Raw genomic sequence first — 22290 nt, forward strand, 5'->3', positions numbered from 1 at the left:
CTAGTCTCTCCCCCACTATGTCACTTCAGTATTTCCATCCTCACTTTCCTACAATGGCCTCTTCTTCCACCTCCCTCCCTCCCCCTCCACTCATCCGAGTCTGACAGGAGTGGTGTACTCAGATCAGCAGGAGATTAGGGTGAGTTTGTTTTGGACGGCTGTGCACCACTGGGCAGCACTTAACCTTGGAAACAAACAGACGGGGGGGGCTTAACTCAGATCACGGACTAACTCAACGCTGCTCTGAAAATAAATAAATAAAACTGGAGTTGGAGGAAGTACGAAACAGGATGCAGGAAGTGTGTAGGTACCTGTTGTAGTTCCTGAGGAGAAGGGCCTGGCTGCTGGGGCAGGACTCTGCAGGGTTAGGGTAGCTGAACATGGGAGGGGGGCATTGGTACTGCTGATTCACTGTGGGCACAAACAAACACAACCAAGTCAAACCGGCGTCCCCAAACAAGCAGGCAGCCAGTGGAACACCGTGTTGTGCTTCCACAAGAATACGTCCTTCGTCCTTTTTTTCATGTACATTTTAGGGTTTCATCCAAAGCGACGTACAGAAGCTCATGGAAAGTCCAGAAGAAGACTAGAGATCAGAAGTGGATAGGTCTGGCTGTTTTGGTGGTTGAAGTCCAGGAACAGTCTGTATTTACCAGACACAGTGCAAATCCTATTCAGGTAAAGGTGACGTGTATAGCAGTCCTCTCCTGGTGACTCTGAAGCCACTCATGATTTACAGGGAAACAATGAGCGAGACTGTTTATGAGCTGTCTTATTGCACATCCTACGTGGTTACAGGGTAACACATGTTCTGTTTGGCTAGCTCTCTCTCTGCCACACACACACACAGGCTAGCTCTCTCTCTCTCACACACAGGCTAGCTCTCTCTCTCTCACACACAGGCTAGCTCTCTCTCTCTCACACACAGACTAGCTATCTCTCTCACACAGACACAGGCTAGCTCTCTCTCTCTCACACACACACACAGACTAGCTCTCTCACACACACACAGGCTAGCTCTCTCTCTCACACACATGCACAGGCTAGCTCTTTCTCTCTGCACACATGCACAGACAAGTTCAGACCACAAAATCCATAAAGACATGAAAAGAACGCACACACGTAAAAACACATTTCCCCTCAGCAGTACTCTAAAAATCTTAGTGCTCCCAGTGGTAATAAAGCAATCAATTTTCAAAGCGATAATGAACCAGTGGGTCTTTTCTGGGTCATGTGGTATATTAGTCCCTCGGTGGTTGTCCACATTCCACAACACTCTGTCATTAAGCTGTTTCCTCAAGTTATCACTCCCATAGTCGCAGCATTCACTGGTGCAAAATGACAAGTATTTGACTGAGAACGTGTGAGGGTGAGATAGAGACAAACAGAAAGATAAGGAGCAAGAGAGAGAGAGGGTGTGGAGAGAGAAAGACACAGAGAAATAGAGATAGAAATAGAGGGAGATAGTAAGTGTATGTATGTGTGTGAGAGAGAGAGAGAGAGAGAGAGAGATAGAGAGAGAGAGAGAGAGAGAGAGAGAGAGAGAGAGAGAGAGAGAGAGAGAGAGAGAGAGAGAGAGAGAGAGAGAGAGAAAGAGATAGAGGGAGAGAGAGGGGGAGGGAGGGAGGGAGGGAGGGAGGGAGGGAGGGAGGGAGGGAGGGAGGGAGGGAGGGAGGGAGGGAGGGAGGGAGGGAGGGAGGGAGGGAGGGAGGGATTTTATTTATTTTATATTTTAGCTGACCTGTCCTCTGAAGACTGGAAGGAGGGAGAAAGAAAAACATTTAGAGGGAGTGAGGAACAGAAAAAAAGAAAGATAGTTTGTGAAGAAGGAAAAACGTAATGGATAACAGGCCATTTTTCGCCATGACAGGGGTTGACGAAAAGTACATAACCCTTACAGAACCACTAGGTTGTAAACACGATGACGTTCTGATAGTTACCCATCGTGGTGTGAGGAGACAGGTTCTCCTCGTGTTTGAACGGGTGGCTGGAGACCTGGGGGGACTGATGAGGAGGAGTGTGACCGTAACTGAGCGCGTGGTCGAAGCCCAACGTCCCGTAATCTGGGAGAGAGGAGAAGGAAGAGAGGAGAAATCTATCAAATGTGATGTTGGATCACATCTACTCGAGCACACAAACATGCACATTGTCCACAGTAGAGAACTAAATTAAAAAACTAAATCAAAGAAGTTTTGGGCAGTTCCTGAAAAGATTGACTCATCATTCATAAATCTTGGCGTATTACGCAATCCACCATCCCTCACCCTCTAAAGTTTAAACAATCGCTCGAAAACGACTTTCTGCTGAATAAACAAAGAACTTGTACACTTCGAGATGACAACTCTCTTTACCATTCACGCACCGGCTTAGTTTGATGAATAAGCAAACTTGTAGATATAGGACTTTTCCATTGTTTACAAGTTTTCTCATGTTTGTAAACTCAAAATACTCATATAACGGTGAACAGGAAACTACAAAATTGAGTTCGAATTAAGATAAATCGCCGCCCCGGTCCTGTGCTTGTCTAAACTAGACCACACTTGGAAAGAACAGTCCCAAAATTCTAATGGGAGTAATAAAGTAAGCCATAACTCAGCGCTTCTGTCGTTTCAACATTTGTTTTCAAACAAAAATATGAGATTTGGCAGTTGGAGACCGATGCTGACTCAAATTACATGTAAATGTCAAGACATCTTGACCCTGTCCCTGTGCAATTATATTAACAGTTTACGTAATTAATAATTTCTCATTTAAAATCTGTATTCAGGAGTTTTGCTTCCGTTAGATTAAAAAATTAAACATAAAGAGCTAATATCGGCAGGGGTTTTAACACAAAACTTGGAAACTGGAAAACGCAAACACTCAAATGGGCCCAAATTCAATTAATACACATAACAGATCCTAGCGTGTGTGTGTGTGTGTGTGTGTGCGTATTTCTGTGTGTGTCTGTGTGTGTATGTATATATGTATGTGTGTGTGTGTGTTTAACACTACAGGGCACAGACAGAGTCCTCCGAGGAGGAAGATCTCAGCTCAAGGTAACGGCTTTTCCCACGCCCGCCTGCCATGCACGCGGCTGCAACCTTGAATCTCTCCTTGAAACATCCCATCACGCGGGATGAAACTAAATCAAATACAAATATCCCCTTCATTCGCCTGTCGTGATCAGTACAAACCACTGTGTCTTCCAAATCCACAAGTTTACTAGTTTAGTTAATGTAAAAAAAACTTAGCATTGAGGAGAAACAATAAATATTTAAAAAATATTTTAAAATAAGTATGCATATCACTAAATGTAAAACTGTTTGGCGTTTGGTTAAATAATGTATCAGTGAATATAAAGACCCACAGTGTTGGAATTACTAATTGAGTAATATAATCATGACTAACACAATGAATGAAAAGCCACTACTATTATCCTATAAGGAATAATAATAATAATAATGTATATTTACTACAGGTTTGTCAGACGATCACACAATAACCCATCTAATAAGATTGAAAATAAAGATATGGAGTCTTTGTTTTCGTAGACATAGCATTATTTTGTTGTTGACCATAAAGTTATGAAAAATATGTTAAAATCATTATTAATTACATGTGTATTCGACAAGCAGTTATCTACAGTCACAATAACTTAACCAAATGCTTCAGTTTTCATGCCTCAATAAAGCAAGGTTTTATAGATTTTTACAGTTGAAAGTTTAACTATTTATATGTACTATCACTTTGCATTCATAGCTAACTGAATACCATGTAAATGTAAGCAAAAGCGAGTTTACAGTATTGAGGACTGGAGAGATTGTGAATGTGACAGGACTTGATGACCCTGCAAGATACACAACAACCTGCTCAGACATAACACCTTCAGCCTCGTGGGAGGAATCAGGGATTTCCTCACTGCTTTACCTCAAGCACTAGGTCAGCCTAATTACCTGATATTAGGCTACTTATTGTTCATTCCTATTGTATATACATGCATGTGTTCCTGCTGTGGTCTGTATTGTGTGCTGGTGACAGTCATGTATGATACACTTGTTATCTGAAGGCCTGTAATAGATTCTGTAAGCTGAAAGATAGCTTTCTATTGGCCGATTGGCAACTGAAGCGGGGGTCAAAGGAACAAGTGACTTGAACAAAGAGTTTTAGTAACCAAGGAGATATGAAATAGGAAGATGTCCTAATTATGTATGAGCAAGGCAACAGCTGATCTGCTGATATGACTGACAGAAGCACAAAGGAAATCTGACTTTTCCTACACCACCAAACACACGACCCAACACGCAACTCCTGGCTCAGAGACACACACTGTCAACATTGAATTCCAAAGTGTTCCTTTAAAACCTGGTATTAAATGAACACTTTGAATTTCCCGTCGCCCTTGAGAAGTTCCTACATGAAGTTCTGATGTGTTTTAGAAAACTCGAATACACAAACGGGTAGCTGAGACATAACTAGCTAGTTACTGAGATGTGGTGAACGATGCGTGGTAACTGAGATGTGTTCTTCGTACGTCGCTAACCCAGTTATTTGATTATTGATGATTTTTCATGATCTTGGATTGTTCAATCTTCGACGCTCATTCTGGACATGCTGTCATAGCAAGAAGTCCGTTAGCTTGAACCTGCTAGGGAGCAGGCTCATTTTATGTAAACAAGATTTGATTTCGGCTTTACAAGCAGAGGTGATAGACTACAGGATATCTGTCACAGCCATGTGTTGTCCGTTTTTACGACAACAACTTGTTGCAGAAGGTGCAAGGATAACTAGCAGAATTATGAACCTGAATTAATCGCACATTGCGTAATAGACAAGATCATTTAGCGCGGCTCGATACTATAGGCCTACTTTTTGAGAGATAACGGTTTTCTCGTGAGGGTGTCATTTACATCATTAATTTGTTGGAACCAAATTAAATTATATGACATTAAAGATGATAAACAAAGTAATTATAAAAATACAAAAAAAATAGGCCTATAGGCCTATCCTGTCCCTGTACATACTGTAAGTCGCTCTGGATTGTCTGCATAATGACTAAATGTAGGCGTATGTAAATAAACGATAAAACATCTAACGTGGTCACATACATTTAATTTGTCTGCTACGTTTTGCCCGCCCTCTCTCCTGGATTTTGCAGACTTTGAGGTCTCCCTGCAGTTCCGATTACATTTTCAAATTCGGAGTAACCTTCGAGCAAGCTCTTGCTCTGTTGCGGAAAAACGGGGCGCTCTTTTTGGCCATGGTGAGCAGCCAATAGCAGCGTTGCTGATCAAGGTTTCTACTATTGATACATAGGCTACCCCCTTTTAAAACAAACGCATGAACGCGCAATTATCCCAAATAACTCAATCCAGCTATACTAATCATGAACAACAGGGGTGTTCGAAGAACCAGCCAGAATTAGCCAGATCATGATTAGCAAGATGATGTCATCTTGGATGTGTCATTTGATCTCGGATGTAATAGGCGACTTACGAAGAACGGACCGTGGTTACTCTGCACTGTGAATAAATACAGCCTGTTCCTTGTCTCTGACCAATGAGACACGGTTAGAACTATGCACTTCAGATCTTTGATCTTTTACTGAACAATATGGAGGTTTAACCTGGGTGCAGGGGGGGGGGGGGGGGGTAGGGTGCAGGGTCTGTACCCAGAGAGAGAGGTGCGGAGGTGGGAGAGCTCAGCTGCGTGCTTACCCTGGTTCCTGGGAGCTGGAGAGGCGTCCACACAGCTGGGGAGGTAGGCCGCGCTGGGGAACACCCTGCCGTGGGCCGCCGCAGGCTCCCCAAGGGCCCCTACCCGGCAGGGGCCCGTGCCTGTAAACTGTCCAGAGAAGTGCAGAGTGAAAGCTCCCAGGCCACAGTGAGGGTCCTCTAGAGGCTCCTGGGATCCCCATCCTGGCTCCTGTTTGATCATGGAGGGATGAGAGGGCAGGGAGCCGTAGGGGGAGCTAGGGTGGAGGTCCAGGAGGGAGGGCCACTGGGAGCAGCCCCCACAGCCTCCGCCGCCCCCTGGCAGGGAGGGGACTGAGGGGACGGGGGGCAGGAATGAGCCCAGGTCCCGGAGGTCGGACCCCGCGGGGCTCCCCAGGGTTCCGTACGACTCCGTCAACATCGGGGCGCGGAGAGGGGGCGGATCAGGGGCGGGGGTGGAGGACAACGTGGTCCTGTCACAAACGCAAATGTGAAACCCAAGCGGGATGGCAAATCTCCCGGAGGGAACAAACGCCTTGATGTGGAGGCGAGGGCGTTAAGATGCAGAGCGTTTTGAGGAAAAAAAAGGTCCTTAACAAAACCACTAGGAACCTTTTTTTTTTTTGTATCTCGTTGAACCCTCCTTGGCGCAGTCCGGTCTAGGGAGCCATGTTTGGGTCCTGCTAAGTCCGAGGGAAGGAGCCAGGGGTCCAAGGATGACTGGGGTCCAACGGGCGGGTGCGTCTGTGAGGGCAGGTCCTGTGGATCGTCTCTGCTGGTAGTGTGTGGGGGGACTCGGTCTCTGAGGTTGTCTGCCTGCTCTGGTCTCCTGGAGGCTCTAATACTGCCTTCGTCCCAGAGCAGGGGGAGGAGCCTGTGGCAGGGGGTGTGGCCTGGAGCTGTAGAGCAGCGAGAACTCCCTGATCCTTTCCAAAACAGCACTTTTTGTACGTGTAATGACTAATTTCTCTAGGCTGCATGAGTGGACAGTGTGACTGCGTGTGGGTGTGTGTTGGTGGATGAGTGTGCTAGTGGAGGGGGGGAAACTATATATATTTTTTATATTACGTAAAACATTAATATATGGCTGAGTGGTTAGGGAATCGGGCTACCAATCAGAAGGTTGCCGGTTCGATTCCTGGCTGTGTAAAATTACATTGTGTCCTTGTGCAAGGCACTTCACCCTACTTGCCTTGGAGGAATGTCCCTGTACTTACTATAAGTCGCTCTGGATAAGAGTGTCAGCTAAATGACTAAATATAACATATAAACATTTAGTGATAGTCTACATATTAATGTGTAATTTGTAAAGGTGTAACACACTATTAAACACGTTTTAAACGATGAACAGTGTAAGTCTTTACTTCATTGTCTAATTATAGAATGGACTTGCATACTATTTCTAAAGGCATAAGGGAATCCTACCTTCTGTTATGATGTCTGAGATTAAAATCACAATCGCATTAGGCATTGTGCACAATTCCCAAGTTTAAGATGAAAGACTGAAACTTATTTAAATAAAAATTATTCAACAACTTTCAGAGTATATGTAATGTCTGTGCCCATCAGCCCCCTCCCATGTGGGCCTACATCCCCCAAATAGATGCCCTCACGAGCACCGTGTTTCACGCTCAGCAAATAAGAAAGAATCCAAACGGTGAAGTTTTTTTGGTAAATACCTTTTATGCAAGTGATGTCACAGTGGGCTAATGATCGGAAATTATGCTTTGCAATTGTTTTCCAGCCTGTTTCAATCGGATTCAAAATATAGAATATGAAATTGTTAATTTTAATTGATGTAAACTTGTGTTTATATATATTTAAAAATATAACGTTGATATAGTTTTAAAGATTAAAGTGTGGTTTGAAGTAGCCCTAATATCTTCGGCATCAAATGCAAAGGTGGCACGAATGGTCTCAGAATACTTGAACCTGGAATGAAGTGTGTTTAGCTAAGCTGTGTGTCTGTGTGTGTGTGTGTGTGTGTGTGTGTGTATGTGTGTGTGTGTGTGTGTGTGTATAGGCCTACTCGCTTACAGGGTCTAGAGGGTGAAAGAAGATTTACAGGAAGTGGTGAATGATGGTTTTAGCTAGAAGTGGGGCTGCAGTGGAATGTTACCAAAGACATGTGAACTAAATGCAGCCTTGAAAATGTCAAAAAAAATTGCTGCGTTTAACCTGCATGTAACTGATAACTGTAATATAAATTGGCTTGGGAGATATACTTCACAATGAGATAGATTTTTTTTGATAACGTTAAATGCATTCCAGTGGTTTATCACCAAGTTAATGGGAGGTGAAGAGCTGGATTCCCTGGTCCAGTCTGTGGTCAGCAGACCAGGGTTGGGTTCTGTGTTCCTGTAGGTGTGTGTGTGAGTAAACCTAACCTCAAGACTGAGAACAAGATGACTAAGAATCCTTAATAATCGTATTTGACTGCATTTCCGTCATTTACTAGCATCATCATCACTCCTAATGCAGGACGTCCGTTCTGGCGCCCACAGCCAGGCCAGCGTCTCGTAGCTCCTGCCCAGGTCCTGGTTGAGTTTGTCGGGCTGATCCCCTCCACCTCCACCCCCTCTACCTCCACCACCATCTGGTATTTCGGTCTGTGTTTCCAGTGAAATTTAGTGACCCCTAATTCAACTCTGGATGTGTGTGTGTGTGTGTGGGGGGGGGGGCTATGTGTGGCCCAGGGGTGGAGAGAGAGAGACTGTTAAGGAAGCTTAACCCAGTGTGAGAAATGATCAATCTTTCATGATCACGGACAAAAAGTGATAAAATACAATTCATTTCATGTTCTCATTCTGGCGTTGGTGAGTATACGTGCTACCTAGAACGAGCTGTTGCCCGGACTGCTCTACACAAATGATGAAATCTACAGATGTATATTTGCTGATGTAGCAAAGGTTACTGTTTAGTCAGTCACTGTTGCACAATCTGACCGACGTAGAGCTATACTCAGAAAGTTTTGCATTCTCTCTGTATTTCTTCTGCATTTTACGGTAAACAATACATCGGTTCCTCATTGCTGGTTTGTGAAGGTTTTTTTTAATAGTCTGATGCCAAAGCTGGAGCTGGGCTACAGTTCTCAAACATCTGATATCAGCTTAGGGGGGTTTGATTACATAGAAATATTCTCAAGAGCAGTTCCTGGACACACACACCAAATGTTGTGCTGTAACACATAGCCTATGTTAAACTTATAAACATGTGTCGTGTCTATAATCAACACAGGTTCCTTCATTGCATATTATTAATATTGAAATGACCAACTTGTGTTCATAGTGATACTGCGGGAGATGTTGTATTTTCACCAGGATTGGGGGGGTCGTGTTCACCCTACCCCCCCCTGAGATTTCCTTCTATGAAAATAGGTGATAATGGACCCAGGTTCAAGAAGCCCTCCTCTGCCAAGCAGAGAGAAGGGTCCGCATGAGCACGCCAAAACGTGTTCTGATAGTCATGGCTTATAATCATGGCTTACTCGTGTTCCTATCCTTCAGCAGAGCCCTGAAAGCTTGTGCTTGTTAGACAAGAGAAGATGCAGGGTCAGATGGTTGAGCAGTTAGGGAGTCGAGCTATTAATCAGAAGGTTGCCGGTTCGATTCCGGTCGTGCAAAATGACGTTGTGTCATTGGGCAAGGCACTTAGCCCTACTTGCCTTGGGGAGAATGTCCCTGTACTTACTGTAAGTAGCTCTTGATAAGAGCATAATGTAAAGATCCCTGTGGTCCGTGACTCACTGGGTTTCTGGGACAGAAACGAGTGCAAAGGCAGTTCTCCATCCCAGAGGAGCGCGCAGGAATCCAAGAGAAATCCAGGGAAACAGTTTTTTTTCTTTATAATAATAGCACATAAGTAATAGCTCCCAAAATAATTAAGAAGTCCTCCTCTTTCCTTCCTCAGCAAACAACATAACTCACAGACGCCAAGCAGGTCATGCACGAAGGTTCTTCAGATCACTAGAAATATCTCCAGAAAACAAAGACCAGAAAGAAGCCTAGTCCTGGTGGTGAGTCCCCGTGGAGTCATGAAAAGGGTTTTGTGTCTAACCCATGGGGGGGGGTCTCTGGCAGGTGATAGGTTCAGTTTAGTGGTTAGAGCATTTGACTCAAGATCCAGAGGCCACTGGTCCCTTGTCAATGTTGTTTTGGATAAATCACCTGCAAAATTGTATTATTACTGTACTTGCTCAATCTCAATGTGGTCAAAACCAGGTTTAAAACATCATCTTAGATCATCTCTCCTTGAGGCTAAGCCAGGGTCTGAACTGGGCTAGAGAGATCAGAACAACCAGAATGAAACAAATCAGTTTCCCAACATCTCAACCTAAAACTTTAATCTCAAACTTGTAGTCTTACGCAGAATAACTCGTTCAGGGCTGAATCAATCGAACCACACCCTTTCTTCCAATCATTATTTCATCAACAATCAAAAAAAATCACAATTATTATAGTTTGTTGTTATGCTGTGGTCAGCTGGTTGGATCAGTTTGACAGTATGTGTGTCCTGAGTGGTTGAGAGGAAGGGACCAGCTGCAGGTGTTCTGCTGTTGCTGATCCTCACAAACAAACATTGTTTCCCGGCAGAAGCACAGGACACTGATAACAAGCCCTGCCTCGTGTCTGTTTAGTCACCAGTGGCTCCGCGCTGCGGCTTCTGTTCCCGCCTGCCATGGTGAACAGCGTGTTCATTTTCAGAACATTATTCCACACCTTATTCCCCAACTTAGTACAGATGAGACACGGCTCCCCTCGGCACTTTCACCAACCATCCGCTGACGAATTCAAGCTCTCCTCTTTCCCAAAGTCTGCACAAACGTTACATTTTTAATTCTCTCCCCCCCTATCAAGCCTAGACACACTTCAAAGTAAGCCGGGTATCTAAGGAGAGATAAGAAGAGGAGAGACCTATCTGAGGGAGAACAGACGTCTCTGACTTGTGTGTGAGACTCCCTTCTCTTTGTGTCGCCGCGTTCCAGGGTCACATTCTAGTATAGAGTTAGGGTTACCCTTCCTTGGTACACATTCTATGATCTTTGTGGTCGAGGTTAGAATCCCTAATACCGGAATCTCCGCTACACATTCCAGAAGCTGTGTGGTTGAGATTACAATCTCCCGTTCTAGAGTCTGGGCGTTCTAGAGTCCCTGATTCTATGATCACAGAGGTGGGTGCTCAGAAGAAGAGCATTTGTCCGATCAAGAGGATGCAGGTTCAAATCTTGTGTATTGCTGTGGGTAAAAGGATCTGCAAAATGAACACATGGTGCTAACAGTATGATCATGTATACAGACAGTATACAGAGAGTATAAAGAGAGTATACAGAGTATACAGAGAGTATACAGAGAGTATACAGAGCCACCTAGGGAGTCAGGTGGCTGAGCGGTAAGGGAATCGGGTTAGTAATCAGAAGGTCGCTGGTTCAATTCCTGGCCGTGCCAAAAATGACGTTGTGTCCTTGGGCAAGGCACTTCACCCTATTTGCCTCGGGGGGAATGTCTCTGTACTTAATGTAAGTCGCTCTGGATAAGAGCGTCTGCTAAATGAGTAAATGTAAATGTAATGTACAGAGAGTATATAGAGAGTCGGAAGACACAATAAAGCAATGAGATTGTGAGCAGGCGGTACTTCAGAGGTGGAGGAGGAGGAGGAGGAAGGAGAGAGTAGTGTTATCTGTGAGGACAGAGCTACAGGTGTGCTAGGCTGAAGAGAGGATCACTAAAAGTGGCAGCACCAGCTGTAAGGTCATCCACTCATCCCCTCCTCTGCCCAAGCTCTGCTTCAGACAACCTTGAAGTATGGTTCTCGTGGAACAACGCCAGCTCTGAATTCCAAACTCCCAAAGAAGATGACCCCCCCCTCCCCCATCGCTGGTCAGGGTGACCAGTGAGAACCCTGCTCCTCGACCATGTCAGACGTTGTTGTTTACAAGGAGTAATCTAAGTTCAGAGCTGCAATCCAAACAAACTCAAAGTATGTTCTCCGCATAGAAGTAGGGGTCTTAATTACAAACCTCAGTGAGAGCAAAGGCAGCAGCGAGGACGCTTCAGGCAGATAAGGACAGATTGCTCTCTTTATTTGGGAAATAATTGAATAGTATTGTAACGAATATCGCTTTGGATTAGAGCATCTGCTAAATGAATCCAGTGTTGAATCTGTGATGAGCTGCTGGTTTCATGTGACTGCTGAGTAGTGCATCCCAAGGCAGGACCGTGGAAACCACAGTCTTTCAACAGTAAACCACCGTCCACATCCAGCCACACCTTCCAGCTGTGGTCCGGGAGCACAGTCATCACACAGAGATCTGGGGGAGAGGGTTGTGTAGTATACATACTGGTTTGTTTCCTTTGCTGTCGCTGTTTCCTTTTCTCTCTTTTCCCCCTCTTTTTAACGGTAGATGAAGAGTTCAGCTTGTTTGAAGCTGATCTCTCCTCCCTGTACGTTGCAAATATGTATTGCATCATTAATGAATGTCATAAAAATAGCGATGGAAAGGGATTTTCTTAAAAAGGAAAGCTGATTGAAGACAGTTATTTACAGACTTTAGTATAATGTGTTTGAGAGACCTGCACATGCACACACATGCAACGATGCTGTTTGTATAGATGCTGTTTGTATAGATGCTGTTTTTAAATTAAGTGCTTTATTCTCCCCGACATTGTGTCGGTGTGTGTAAACAATTCTCAACTGAATTCTCAACCACATAGCCACAGCCAATAAGTAAGTGAGTTTGACTTTTTCCCTCCTGCAGCACGCCGCTCCTCTGAGTCACTGTGGGAACATAAAGTAAACACACTTTGATGACAGGAGACCGATCTGTCCTTCTCTGAGCTGTGTTAAGGCTGCATTCCAGACAGACACATCTGAATTCCTGTCAGATTGCAGCTCTGCGCTCCTCACATCAGCCTGAAACAGAACACAGGCCTTCCATACGGGGACAATAAGTCATTCACACAGCCTGTGACTACAGTACGGCTGTGGGCCCACAGTCTGAACGCTGCAGGATGATGCAGGAGGAGGCTGAAGGAGTGAAAACGAGTGAAAACAAAATGAGTTAGTGACGATGCTATCCAGGGTATTAAACCAGGTCTGAAAATACACCAAACCTTTGCTTTTATTCTCTCGTGTTCCGTTTTGTTCCCACAATCTGGGAGGTCAAGGGTCAACCATGGCTCCCCTTAAGTATCGATGATCTTGTTTGTGTCCAGATCATCTCTCACAGTCGTTAAGCAGCTATCTAAGCAGACCAACGGCATTTAACATCTATCAAGATCTGGGCTAATGTTCACACACACACGCATGGAGGTTCATAGGTGATTCTTCAGACAGTATGAGGGGTAACGTCTTCTGTTTTGAATGAAAACAAGTCAGGTAGACAGACATCTCCTCTGTCTATTCCTGATGAGGCCCTGGGAGTAGGAAGCAGTCAAGTGTCACAGACTAACACACATCAATTACATTACAACAGTTGCATATTTCTCATTTTGTTTGCTAACTTTGACAACAACCACATCTTCTTTTCAGTTTAACCTGAAAATGCCCAAAAATCAGCGAGTGGATTATTATATTCCCAATTCTAACCTTAACCATATGGAAGAAATAATTAAAGAATACAAGAAAGATTATTATTTTTGGGAATAATAAGAGGTAAGGAGCTCACCCATGCAATTCCCTCTTTAATGAGGTTTGGTCTGATGGATGTGTGAGGGGGGCAAAGGACGAGAGGACTGTGGGACTGAGACCAGGGAAGGGAGGACAGGGGCGGCCATGTTGGTTGATGACCACAAGAGTGATTTAGATTCCCGGCCGCCCCCTCAGGCCGGCTTACAGGGAGACTGCAGACACCTGCTGAACTCACAGTAAACCCTTTGTCTCTGTGAGGACGTGTTAAACCCAGTCTGAAGGTTCAAGCTGCCAAGCGTGTCGCAGAGACCAGGGTCTAGACATGGTGCACCAAAGACTCCCTTCCATGGGCTTATTTAACCGTGCTGTGCGTACTGAGAAGACTGGGTTTCAAGAAGTGTGAATTGCTTAAACATTTTTGATTGATGACTAGCTTGTAATGTCATGGTGATAGTTACAGTCACTGGCTGACTTGGTTGGCTTTTGGACTTCTGAAGCTGCAACACCTTCTGACAGTCAGAAACATGCAACTTTTTCTGAGTCACATGCTACAGTCTGGTCAATTCTCCGGTAAAGTATCAGACAGCAGCGAGATTTCCTGTAAACTGGGAATGAGCAGTCTGCAGTCAACTAGGAAGGGGAGGGGCACCCCGGTAGCTCACTGGGTAAGCCTGCAAACCATTAAGCCAATGCAGGGGCCTGGGTTTGAATCTGACTGAGGTCCTATACTGCATGTCCTCCCTCACTCTTTCTCCTCTCTCCCTCATTCTCTCTTCCCTCTCCCTCACTCTCCCCTCTCCCTCCCTTCTCCCTCACTCTCCCCCCCTCCCCTCTCCCTCACTCTCTCTCTCCCTCATTCTCTCTTCCCTCTCCCTCCCTCACTCACTCTCTCTCTCCCCTCTAAATATCCCTCCCCTCTGCCTCACACTCTCTCTCCCTGCTTTCCGGTCTCTCTCCAACTATTTTTTTAAATAGGGAAGGGGAGAGAGGCACAACGTGAGGGTCCGCCCACTGGCCCTGATTCAGAAACACAGAGGCAAGGAACTGATCCACCCTTTTCTAATAAACAAGTCCTGTCCACACACAGACCAAGCACAGGAGATGCAGTATCCTCAGACTCACATCACAACCAGGCGTTTTAACAACCTCTTTAAAAAGACAAAAAACAAAGTCTCATGTGCACCTGGAGAGACCCTGCCCTCCTCCACCCTCCTCCCTCAAACACAAGAAACTCTCATTCAGGGGTTGAAATACACCAGGCACTTGACAACAGCTGTTAATCAGCTAATGAAAGCTCCAGTTGCACAACCCCACTTTGGCAGAACTGGCTGTAAATTCCTTGAAGTGACAGGGTATACAAGTGAGGGGGGAGGGAGGGAGGAGGGAGGGAGGGAGAGGGTGTTTGGTACCAGGCACTATCCTTCCGAAGAGGGTGACGCATCGAGTGAGCGCTATGGTGAAACCCTCAACTTCCCTGTGCTTTCCCCCTCAGATCCTTATCCAGCCAAGCATAACAGGGTTTACTACTTTACAGTTTTATATGTGAGGTGGTAAGAACGTCTTCTGAGGAACCATGAGTAGATACAAACCACAAAAGCTCTCTCTCCCTCTCCCACACACACTCCCCCCTTCTCTGTCTCTGTCCTTTCTCTGTCTCTCCCTCTCTCTGTCTCACTATGTCTCTCTCTGTGTCTCTCTGTCTCTCTCTTTCTCCCTCTCTCCTGTGAATCTGAATGAATCCAAATCGTAGGAAGAATTCTGACCCATCCCTTTTTTGTATTCCATCTAACCCAGAGCGGCAAGTTTAAACTGGAGATGGACTTAGTCTACAGTATAAGAAATAGGTATTGACTTTCACCTCTGAGACCCACAGTTGTAACTCCATGACAGGATAATCGTGACAGTTGACCGACCAAGACTGGTGGTCAGGGTCAGGGTCATAATGCATCAGTTTTATGGGATGGTAAAAAGGACTCTATTGTTTGGAACTTAGCTTTAACCTGAAAGAGTGAGGCTGACACCTTGATAACTTGGTAAACTGAATCCCTGGTTTTAAAGTGAACTGCTGATCCAGTCACTCCCTCGCGACCTTGGAACCCCCACCACCTCAATCACTGCTGGGGAAAGTGGCCTGTCAGTGGAGCTAGCTTAGCCGGGATATCCCACTTGATATAGGGCCTACAGGCTCCGGTGTTGTATCCCTGGGTCAGGGGGGAGTGTCAACCCATCTGATGCTAACATGTTTTCCGGAGGTTAAAACTTACGTTGTTTTCACGGTGGTCTTCACCGGGAAATTCAATCTGATAACCTTGCTCTGCGGATCGCCTTTACCTCCGTAACTCTCATCCAAGAGTTATAAATGCTTTGATATGAGATAAATGCTCTGATATGAGAGTGATGGGACATTGAGATGGTCTTGTTATCATGCATTCCATAAACTTGGAACACCATAGAACTCTGGTTGGAGTGTACCGTTGATATTGTCCAGTTTTTGCAAGCGCTTCATCACCTAGTAGGCTATGAAGACAAAATGTCACCGTATCAAAACATTACGTATTCAAGTAACTGGCTTGTAAGTGTGCCTTGTTACTGGTCCGTGACATTAGATTAATGATATCATACACATCACCTAAACCCACTTTTTAAATGTCGGTTTATTACACAAGTGCTTGTGTTGCAGCATGTAATCCGATTTTTGTAGTGCGGTCCCTTTAACAAGACAACCCGGAAGTACATCACGTTCACCGGCAGTTTCGTCTTTTCTTTTCCGCCGGGGTCATCAGCCGTGCGAGCGTGGATTTCGTCTGTGCTCACTAAAATCATCCAAAATGAGTGTCCCAGCATTTATCGACATAACAGAGGAGGACCAGGTACGATAGGAGCATTTTAACTGTATTTTCAAACGAGTAAAACCCCACATGGGGATGCATTGACAAGGGTTGAACACCCAAGCTAAGCTATGCTTGCTAATGCTAGCAAGATACCAAGGCTAGCCACATGACAGTCGAAGCAGAGCCTGTGTTCATTATGCGTATGGTTGCTAGTTAATTAATTTTGCTAGCTGTCCTACGTCCGAGTAAATGTTGAACCAAAACACATTTTCCATCTAGCCAGCTAGTTCTTTTGATATTATGTGAACAATTAAGTTTGTGGTAACTTCAGCAAAGAAAAACATCCACTTGCTTCTGCCAGCTGTTAGCTTGCAACGAGCAATATTTAAAGGTAAAGCTAGCTACATAGCTAAGATTTACACTTAGGTTTGCTAGATCGTTTTCCCAGACTACGCATCTAGAAAATAAATGACCTTTTATTCTTTGAATGAAATCTCGAGAATATTAACTGATTATGTTTTGTTGACAGGCGTCCGAGCTCAGATGCTACTTGAAGGCCAAGGGAGCAGAGATTTCTGAGGAGAATTCCGAACTGGGTCTTCACGTAGACCTGGCGCAGATCATCGAGGCGTGTGACGTCTGTCTTAAGGACGATGACAAAGGTGATGAAAGGGAGATAAAACCAAGTAGGACGGTCGGAGAGCCCTGCAACAACCCCCATCGTAACGCACCAGAGCGACGCCTTCTCCATGTTCCCGTCCTCATCCCTACTTTCTCACCTTTCCCATTTCTACTCGTTCCCTTCCACTATGTGGAATCCACTCTTACTTTGACCCTTGTTGAGAACTTTCTCCTGATGTGGGCAGGCCAGCTTTGCCGCGGTTGGTGTGTGTGTGTGTGTGTGTGTGTGTGTGTGTGAACATGTAGATGACAGGCAAAAACGTAAATGCCCATTTGGGTAGGGTACAAAAGCGCTAAATAAATACAGTCCATTGACCCTTCCTTGCTGTGTGTGTTGTGTAGACGTGGAGAGTGTGATGAACAGCATCGTGTCCCTCCTGCTGATCCTGGAGACAGAGAAACAGGAAGCCCTGATCGAGAGTCTCTGTGAGAAGCTGGTGAAGTTCCGGGAGGGAGAGAGGCCCTCTCTCAGGATGCAGCTGTGAGGCTCAACACTTCATATCAGCTCTCTCACTCTCAATATCTCTTATCTTCTCTCTCTCCTTTTACACTCTGTGTGCGTGTTCTTAGTCTCTCTGTCATCCTGTGTTCCTGTGTGGCTGCAGGTTGAGTAATCTGTTTCACGGTATGGATGAGAACACGCCTGTGAGGTACACGGTGTACTGCGGCCTCATCAAGGTGGCCGCCACCTGCAACGCCATCGCCTTCATCCCCACCGACCTCGACCAGGTACGCTCGCTGGTTCGCTGCCTTTCTCTTGCAGGCCCGCCATGTACACTTGTGTAGCATGCTCACCTTGCACACTCACTTTGCACACTCACCTTGGAAGCAAGCTCTTTGTTCTCCCTCAAGGTGTTTCTCAGGCAGTAGAGATTTTTATGTGAAGTTTGCAATAAGTTGTTTTTAACACATTCATAAGGTTGTGTGTGGGTTTTCTTAAAGGCACAATTTGTATGTTTCTTTTGATAAAAGCTCCTAAAATGACAGAATATAAATGAAATGTTTAGGTTCGTAAGTGGATCACAGACTGGAATCTGAACACAGAGAAGAAGCACATCCTGCTGAGGCTGGTGTACGAGGCTCTGGTGGACTGTAAGAAAAGGTAACTGACCGTGTCATCACACATATATATATCAGACCTGCTCTGTTACCACACATCTATACCTTATCTATTTGTGTGTGTTGGGACTGGACAAGCGTGTATCATGTGATCCTGACGTGTGTATCATGTGATCCTGACGTGTGTATCATGTGATCCTGACGTGTGTATCATGTGATCCTGACGTGTGTATCATGTGATCCTGACGTGTGTATCATGTGATCCTGACGTGTGTATCATGTGATCCTGACGTGTGTATCATGTGATCCTGACGTGTGTATCATGTGATCCTGACGTGTGTATCATGTGATCCTGACGTGTGTATCATGTGATCCTGACGTGTGTATCATGTGATCCTGACGTGTGTATTATGTGATCCTGACGTGTGTATCATGTGAACCTGACGTGTGTGTCATGTGATCCTGACGTGTGTGTCATGTGATCCTGACGTGTGTGTCATGTGATCCTGACGTGTGTGTCATGTGATCCTGACGTGTGTGTCATGTGATCCTGACGTGTGTGTTGTCCCAGTGACTCTGCAGCCAAGGTGATGGTGGAGCTCCTGGGGAGCTATACAGAAGACAACGCCTCACAGGCTCGTGTTGACGCACACAGGTACACCCCCTCCCAGCTCAGTGGTTAGAGCATTTCACTGCAGACCAAGAGGTTGCAGGTTCAACACCCCCAACCCCCCCCCGTACGCTGCTTTGGATCAGCATCTGCTATATTGACACATTATTATTAATTAGCGTTTGAAAATGGCCTCTTCATTGGCTATCCCTGCTGTCACTCACATGCTGCTGGCTCCTCCCTCAGGTGTGTGGTCCGGGCCCTGAAGGACACTAACACCTTCCTGTTGGACCACCTGCTGGCCCTCAAGCCGGTCCGCTTCCTGGAGGGAGAACTCATACACGACGTGAGTATGGACCCTGCTGACCCCTAGCCTGACTCCTGACCTCTCCTGCTGACCTTTTGGTGTCTGTGATGCCCTCTGTGACATTGTTAAAAGGGACTGTGTAGATTTGCCTGTCCCACGTTAACCCCTTAACTTAAAATTGATCAATATTTGTTTTTTGTATCTTTTTCTTTTAGCTTCTTACCATCTTTGTGAGTGGCAAGTTGGTGGCTTACGTCAAGTTTTACGAGAACAACAAAGACTTCATCGATTCCCTCGGTGAGTAAGGGCATGAGCAGAGTGGTTAGCTCACAGCTAGCGGCCCAACCGCCAGCCCGCTGTTGTCCCAGAGCAGGAATGTGCCTGTGTCAGCAGCTTCTCCCTCACTGCACCAAGGTGTAATTACCGTGGCGACCCTCCCTCACACCAATGCTGGTGACGTTCTCCCCCACAGCCGGCCGTGCAAGGGCTGTTTGTGTTAATCAGAGCAGGTCTTCACTCTCTCCACCCTGCTGGGCAGGGATGCAAACCAAACACCCTCCCTCAGTCAGGTGTAATAACTGGGTATCTGTTCATGGTAGAGAGCATATGACAAACACTCGGATCATCGCTCCTCATTAATGAATTGGGAATAAAATGTTATGGGATAGTAATGCTGTGGTTTATTCATGTTATGGGTATGGTAATGTTGTGGGTATGGTAATGTTATGGTATATTAATGTTATGAGTATGGTAATGTTATGGTATAGTAATGTTATGGGTATGGTAATTGTATGGTATAGTAATGTTATGGGTATAGTGATGTTATGGGTATAGTGATGGTTTGGTAATGTTATGGTATAGTAATGTTATGGTATAGTGATGTTATGGGTATAGTGATGTTATAGGTATAGTGATGTTATGGGTATAGTGATGTTATGGGTATAGTGATGTTATGGGTATAGTGATGTTATGGGTATAGTGATGTTATGGGTATAGTGATGTTATGGGTATAGTGATGTTATGGGTATAGTGATGTTATGGGTATAGTGATGTTATGGGTATAGTGATGTTATGGGTATAGTGATGTTATGGGTATAGTGATGTTATGGGTATAGTGATGTTATGGGTATAGTGATGTTATGGGTATAGTGATGTTATGGGTATAGTGATTGTATGGTCATGTTATGGTATAGTGATGTTATGGGTATAGTGATTGTATGGTCATGTTATGGGTATAGGGATGTTATGGTATAGTGATCTCTGTGTGTGTGTCCAGACCTTTCCCACGAGCAGAACCTGTCTAAGATGCGTCTCCTCACATTCATGGGGATGGCGGTGGAGTTCAAGGAGATCTCCTTCGACACCATGCAGCAGGAGCTTCAGATCGGGGCGGAGGATGTAGAAGCCTTCGTCATCGATGGTAACTCCTCTGTGTGTGTGTGTGTGTGTGCTCTTGTGGGGTGCTTTTGCTGGGACCCATAACTTCATGTGTTTTTGGCCCTGCTGCATTTGTTGTTGGTTTTATGATTTTCTTGACAGACAAACAGACACCATTTTTCTCTGCCTATCTCTGAGTTCCTTCCTATCTGCTTCTTGTTCGTAGCTGTGAGGACTAAAATGGTGTACTGCAAAATCGACCAGACACAGCGGAAAGTTGTTGTGAGGTAAGTAACCTAAAAACACCTGCAAGGCTGTTGAATGTGTTCCCTGATTCACCTTTACATGTATCAGCTTAACATGTCCTCTATCTCCATGCCTCTTTCCCTCCACCCCTCTGGCCCCCCTGTCCCCCCTCCCTCCCCCCCCCCCTCTCCCTCCCCCTCCCTCCCTCTCTCCCCCCTCCTCTCTCCCTCCCCCTCCCCCTCCCTCTCTCCCTCCCCCTCTCTCCCTCCCCCTCTCTCCCTCCCCCTCCCTCTCTCCCCCCTCCCTCTCCCCTCCCTCTCTCCCCCCTCCCTCTCCCCTCCCTCTCTCCCCCTCCCTCTCCCCTCCCTCTCTCCCCCCTCTCTCTCCCCCTCCCTCTTTCTCTCCCCCTCTCTCCCTCCCTCTCTCCCCCCTCCACCTCTCTCTCCTCCCCCTCCCTCCCTCTCTCTCCCTCCCTCTCTCCCTCCCTCTCTCCCCCTCCCTCCCTCCCTCTCTCTCCCCCCTCCCTCTCTCTCCCCCTCCCTCCCTCTCCCCCCTCCCTCCCTCCCTCTCCCCCCTCCCTCCCTCTCTCTCCCTCTCTCCCCCCTCCCTCTCTCCCCCCTCCCTCCCTCCCTCTCTCCCCCCTCCCTCTCTCCCCCCTCCGTCCCTCTCTCCTTCCCCCCTATAAGCCACAGCACACACCGCACCTTTGGCAAGCAGCAGTGGCAGCAGCTGGCTGACAGCCTGAGTGCCTGGAAGGTGAACCTGTCCACAGTGAAGACCAGCCTGCAGACTCTGTCCCCCTCCGCCTAACCACCCCCATAGCACCCCCCCCCAACAACCCAGCCCCTCCGGTCTCCAAACAGGCTCAATCTGTTAGCGTTTTTATATCTACCCATTAAAATATAAAGTGAGATCTTCCCTGGCTCCAGGTGTTATGGTGCTTTTCCACTGACTGACAACTGGCTCAACCCGACTTGCAATTATGGGGGGTCCTTTGCGCGAATCTTGTTCTGGTGTTTTTTGGGGGTACGTCTTTGTCGAGGTTCCACACAGGCTTGACACCACAAGGTGTCTTGAAACATGGCCGACTACTGACTGGTGAGAGAGGATCGCACATCCTGCACAACCTCGCCATTGTTAAACAGCCACGCTAGTATTATAGAGGCATAATATGAGCCGCTGTCATTTAGTATTCACCGGCCTGTAACCCTAGAAACGCTGTTGTCAGTTGAGGTGTAGTGGTTCCTGTAGTTGCTGACGCATGTTTCAGCTTCAGACCATATTTCTTTAAATTATCAAGGCAAATGTTTTTCATACAAACCGTGGATTTAGATTGTGTATCAAGTTAATCCTCTGATTTCCAGATCTAGGCTAACAGTAGCTAATAGAGTCCATTCGTTGGCCTACTAATAGTCTCTGTACTTTAACTGGCCTTGTTCCAAGCCTGAAGAGGCTGAGTAAGTGTCCGGTGGTGTGATCACACTGGGAGACGGGCGTTGATCCAGACTGTTGGATGGGAACTGGGGTGATTAATGGACTGAGTCAGGCCTGAGGTGTGGAAGATCTGGACCTCCTTCCCCATGGGACTGTGAGGATAACTCTCGCAAACTAGAACTTGGGTCAAAGGAATGGTTCCCTGCATACTAGTGTATAGCATTTACATGTATTCATTTAGCAGACGCTTTTATCCAAAGTGACTTCCAAGAGAGAGCTTTACAAAGTACATAGGTCACTGATAATAACATGATAGCCCCAAAGCAAAGCTGGTAGCCAAAACAAGAAGCACACATTGTAAGCAACCAAAATAAGTGCCAAAGGGAAGATCCATAAGAGCATGTAGTTAAACAAGTTACAATTAAA

General features: G+C 46.0%; 2 protein-coding genes across 3 annotated transcripts in view; one reads left to right on the forward strand and one right to left on the reverse strand.

Annotated features, from left to right (window-relative positions):
- Positions 1–6492, reverse strand: part of wt1b (WT1 transcription factor b) — a 12825-nt gene extending 6333 nt beyond the window's left edge. For both annotated transcript variants that reach the window (XM_084682490.1, XM_084682489.1), the window contains exons 1-3: positions 5697–6492; positions 1941–2063; positions 312–411 (exon numbers count right to left, since the gene is read on the reverse strand). In XM_084682490.1, the coding sequence (XP_084538616.1) occupies positions 312–411; positions 1941–2063; positions 5697–6114 (641 nt within the window). In that variant the 5' untranslated portion in view covers positions 6115–6492. The remainder of the gene's footprint in view (positions 1–311; positions 412–1940; positions 2064–5696) is intronic.
- Positions 6493–16050: 9558 nt separating this feature from the next.
- Positions 16051–21347, forward strand: eif3m (eukaryotic translation initiation factor 3, subunit M). The gene is made up of 11 exons (XM_084682959.1): positions 16051–16189; positions 16680–16812; positions 17174–17312; positions 17437–17560; positions 17839–17933; positions 18462–18545; positions 18747–18846; positions 19023–19104; positions 20084–20227; positions 20411–20471; positions 21117–21347. The coding sequence occupies exons 1-11, from the start codon at positions 16148–16150 to the stop codon at positions 21238–21240; spliced, it is 1128 nt and encodes a 375-aa protein (XP_084539085.1). The 5' UTR covers positions 16051–16147; the 3' UTR covers positions 21241–21347.
- The last annotated feature ends 943 nt before the right edge of the window (positions 21348–22290 follow it).

Source organism: Hypomesus nipponensis, chromosome 19 (assembly GCF_054491055.1).
Source record: "Hypomesus nipponensis isolate SF chromosome 19, ASM5449105v1, whole genome shotgun sequence".
Classification (NCBI taxonomy): Eukaryota; Metazoa; Chordata; class Actinopteri; order Osmeriformes; family Osmeridae; genus Hypomesus; species Hypomesus nipponensis.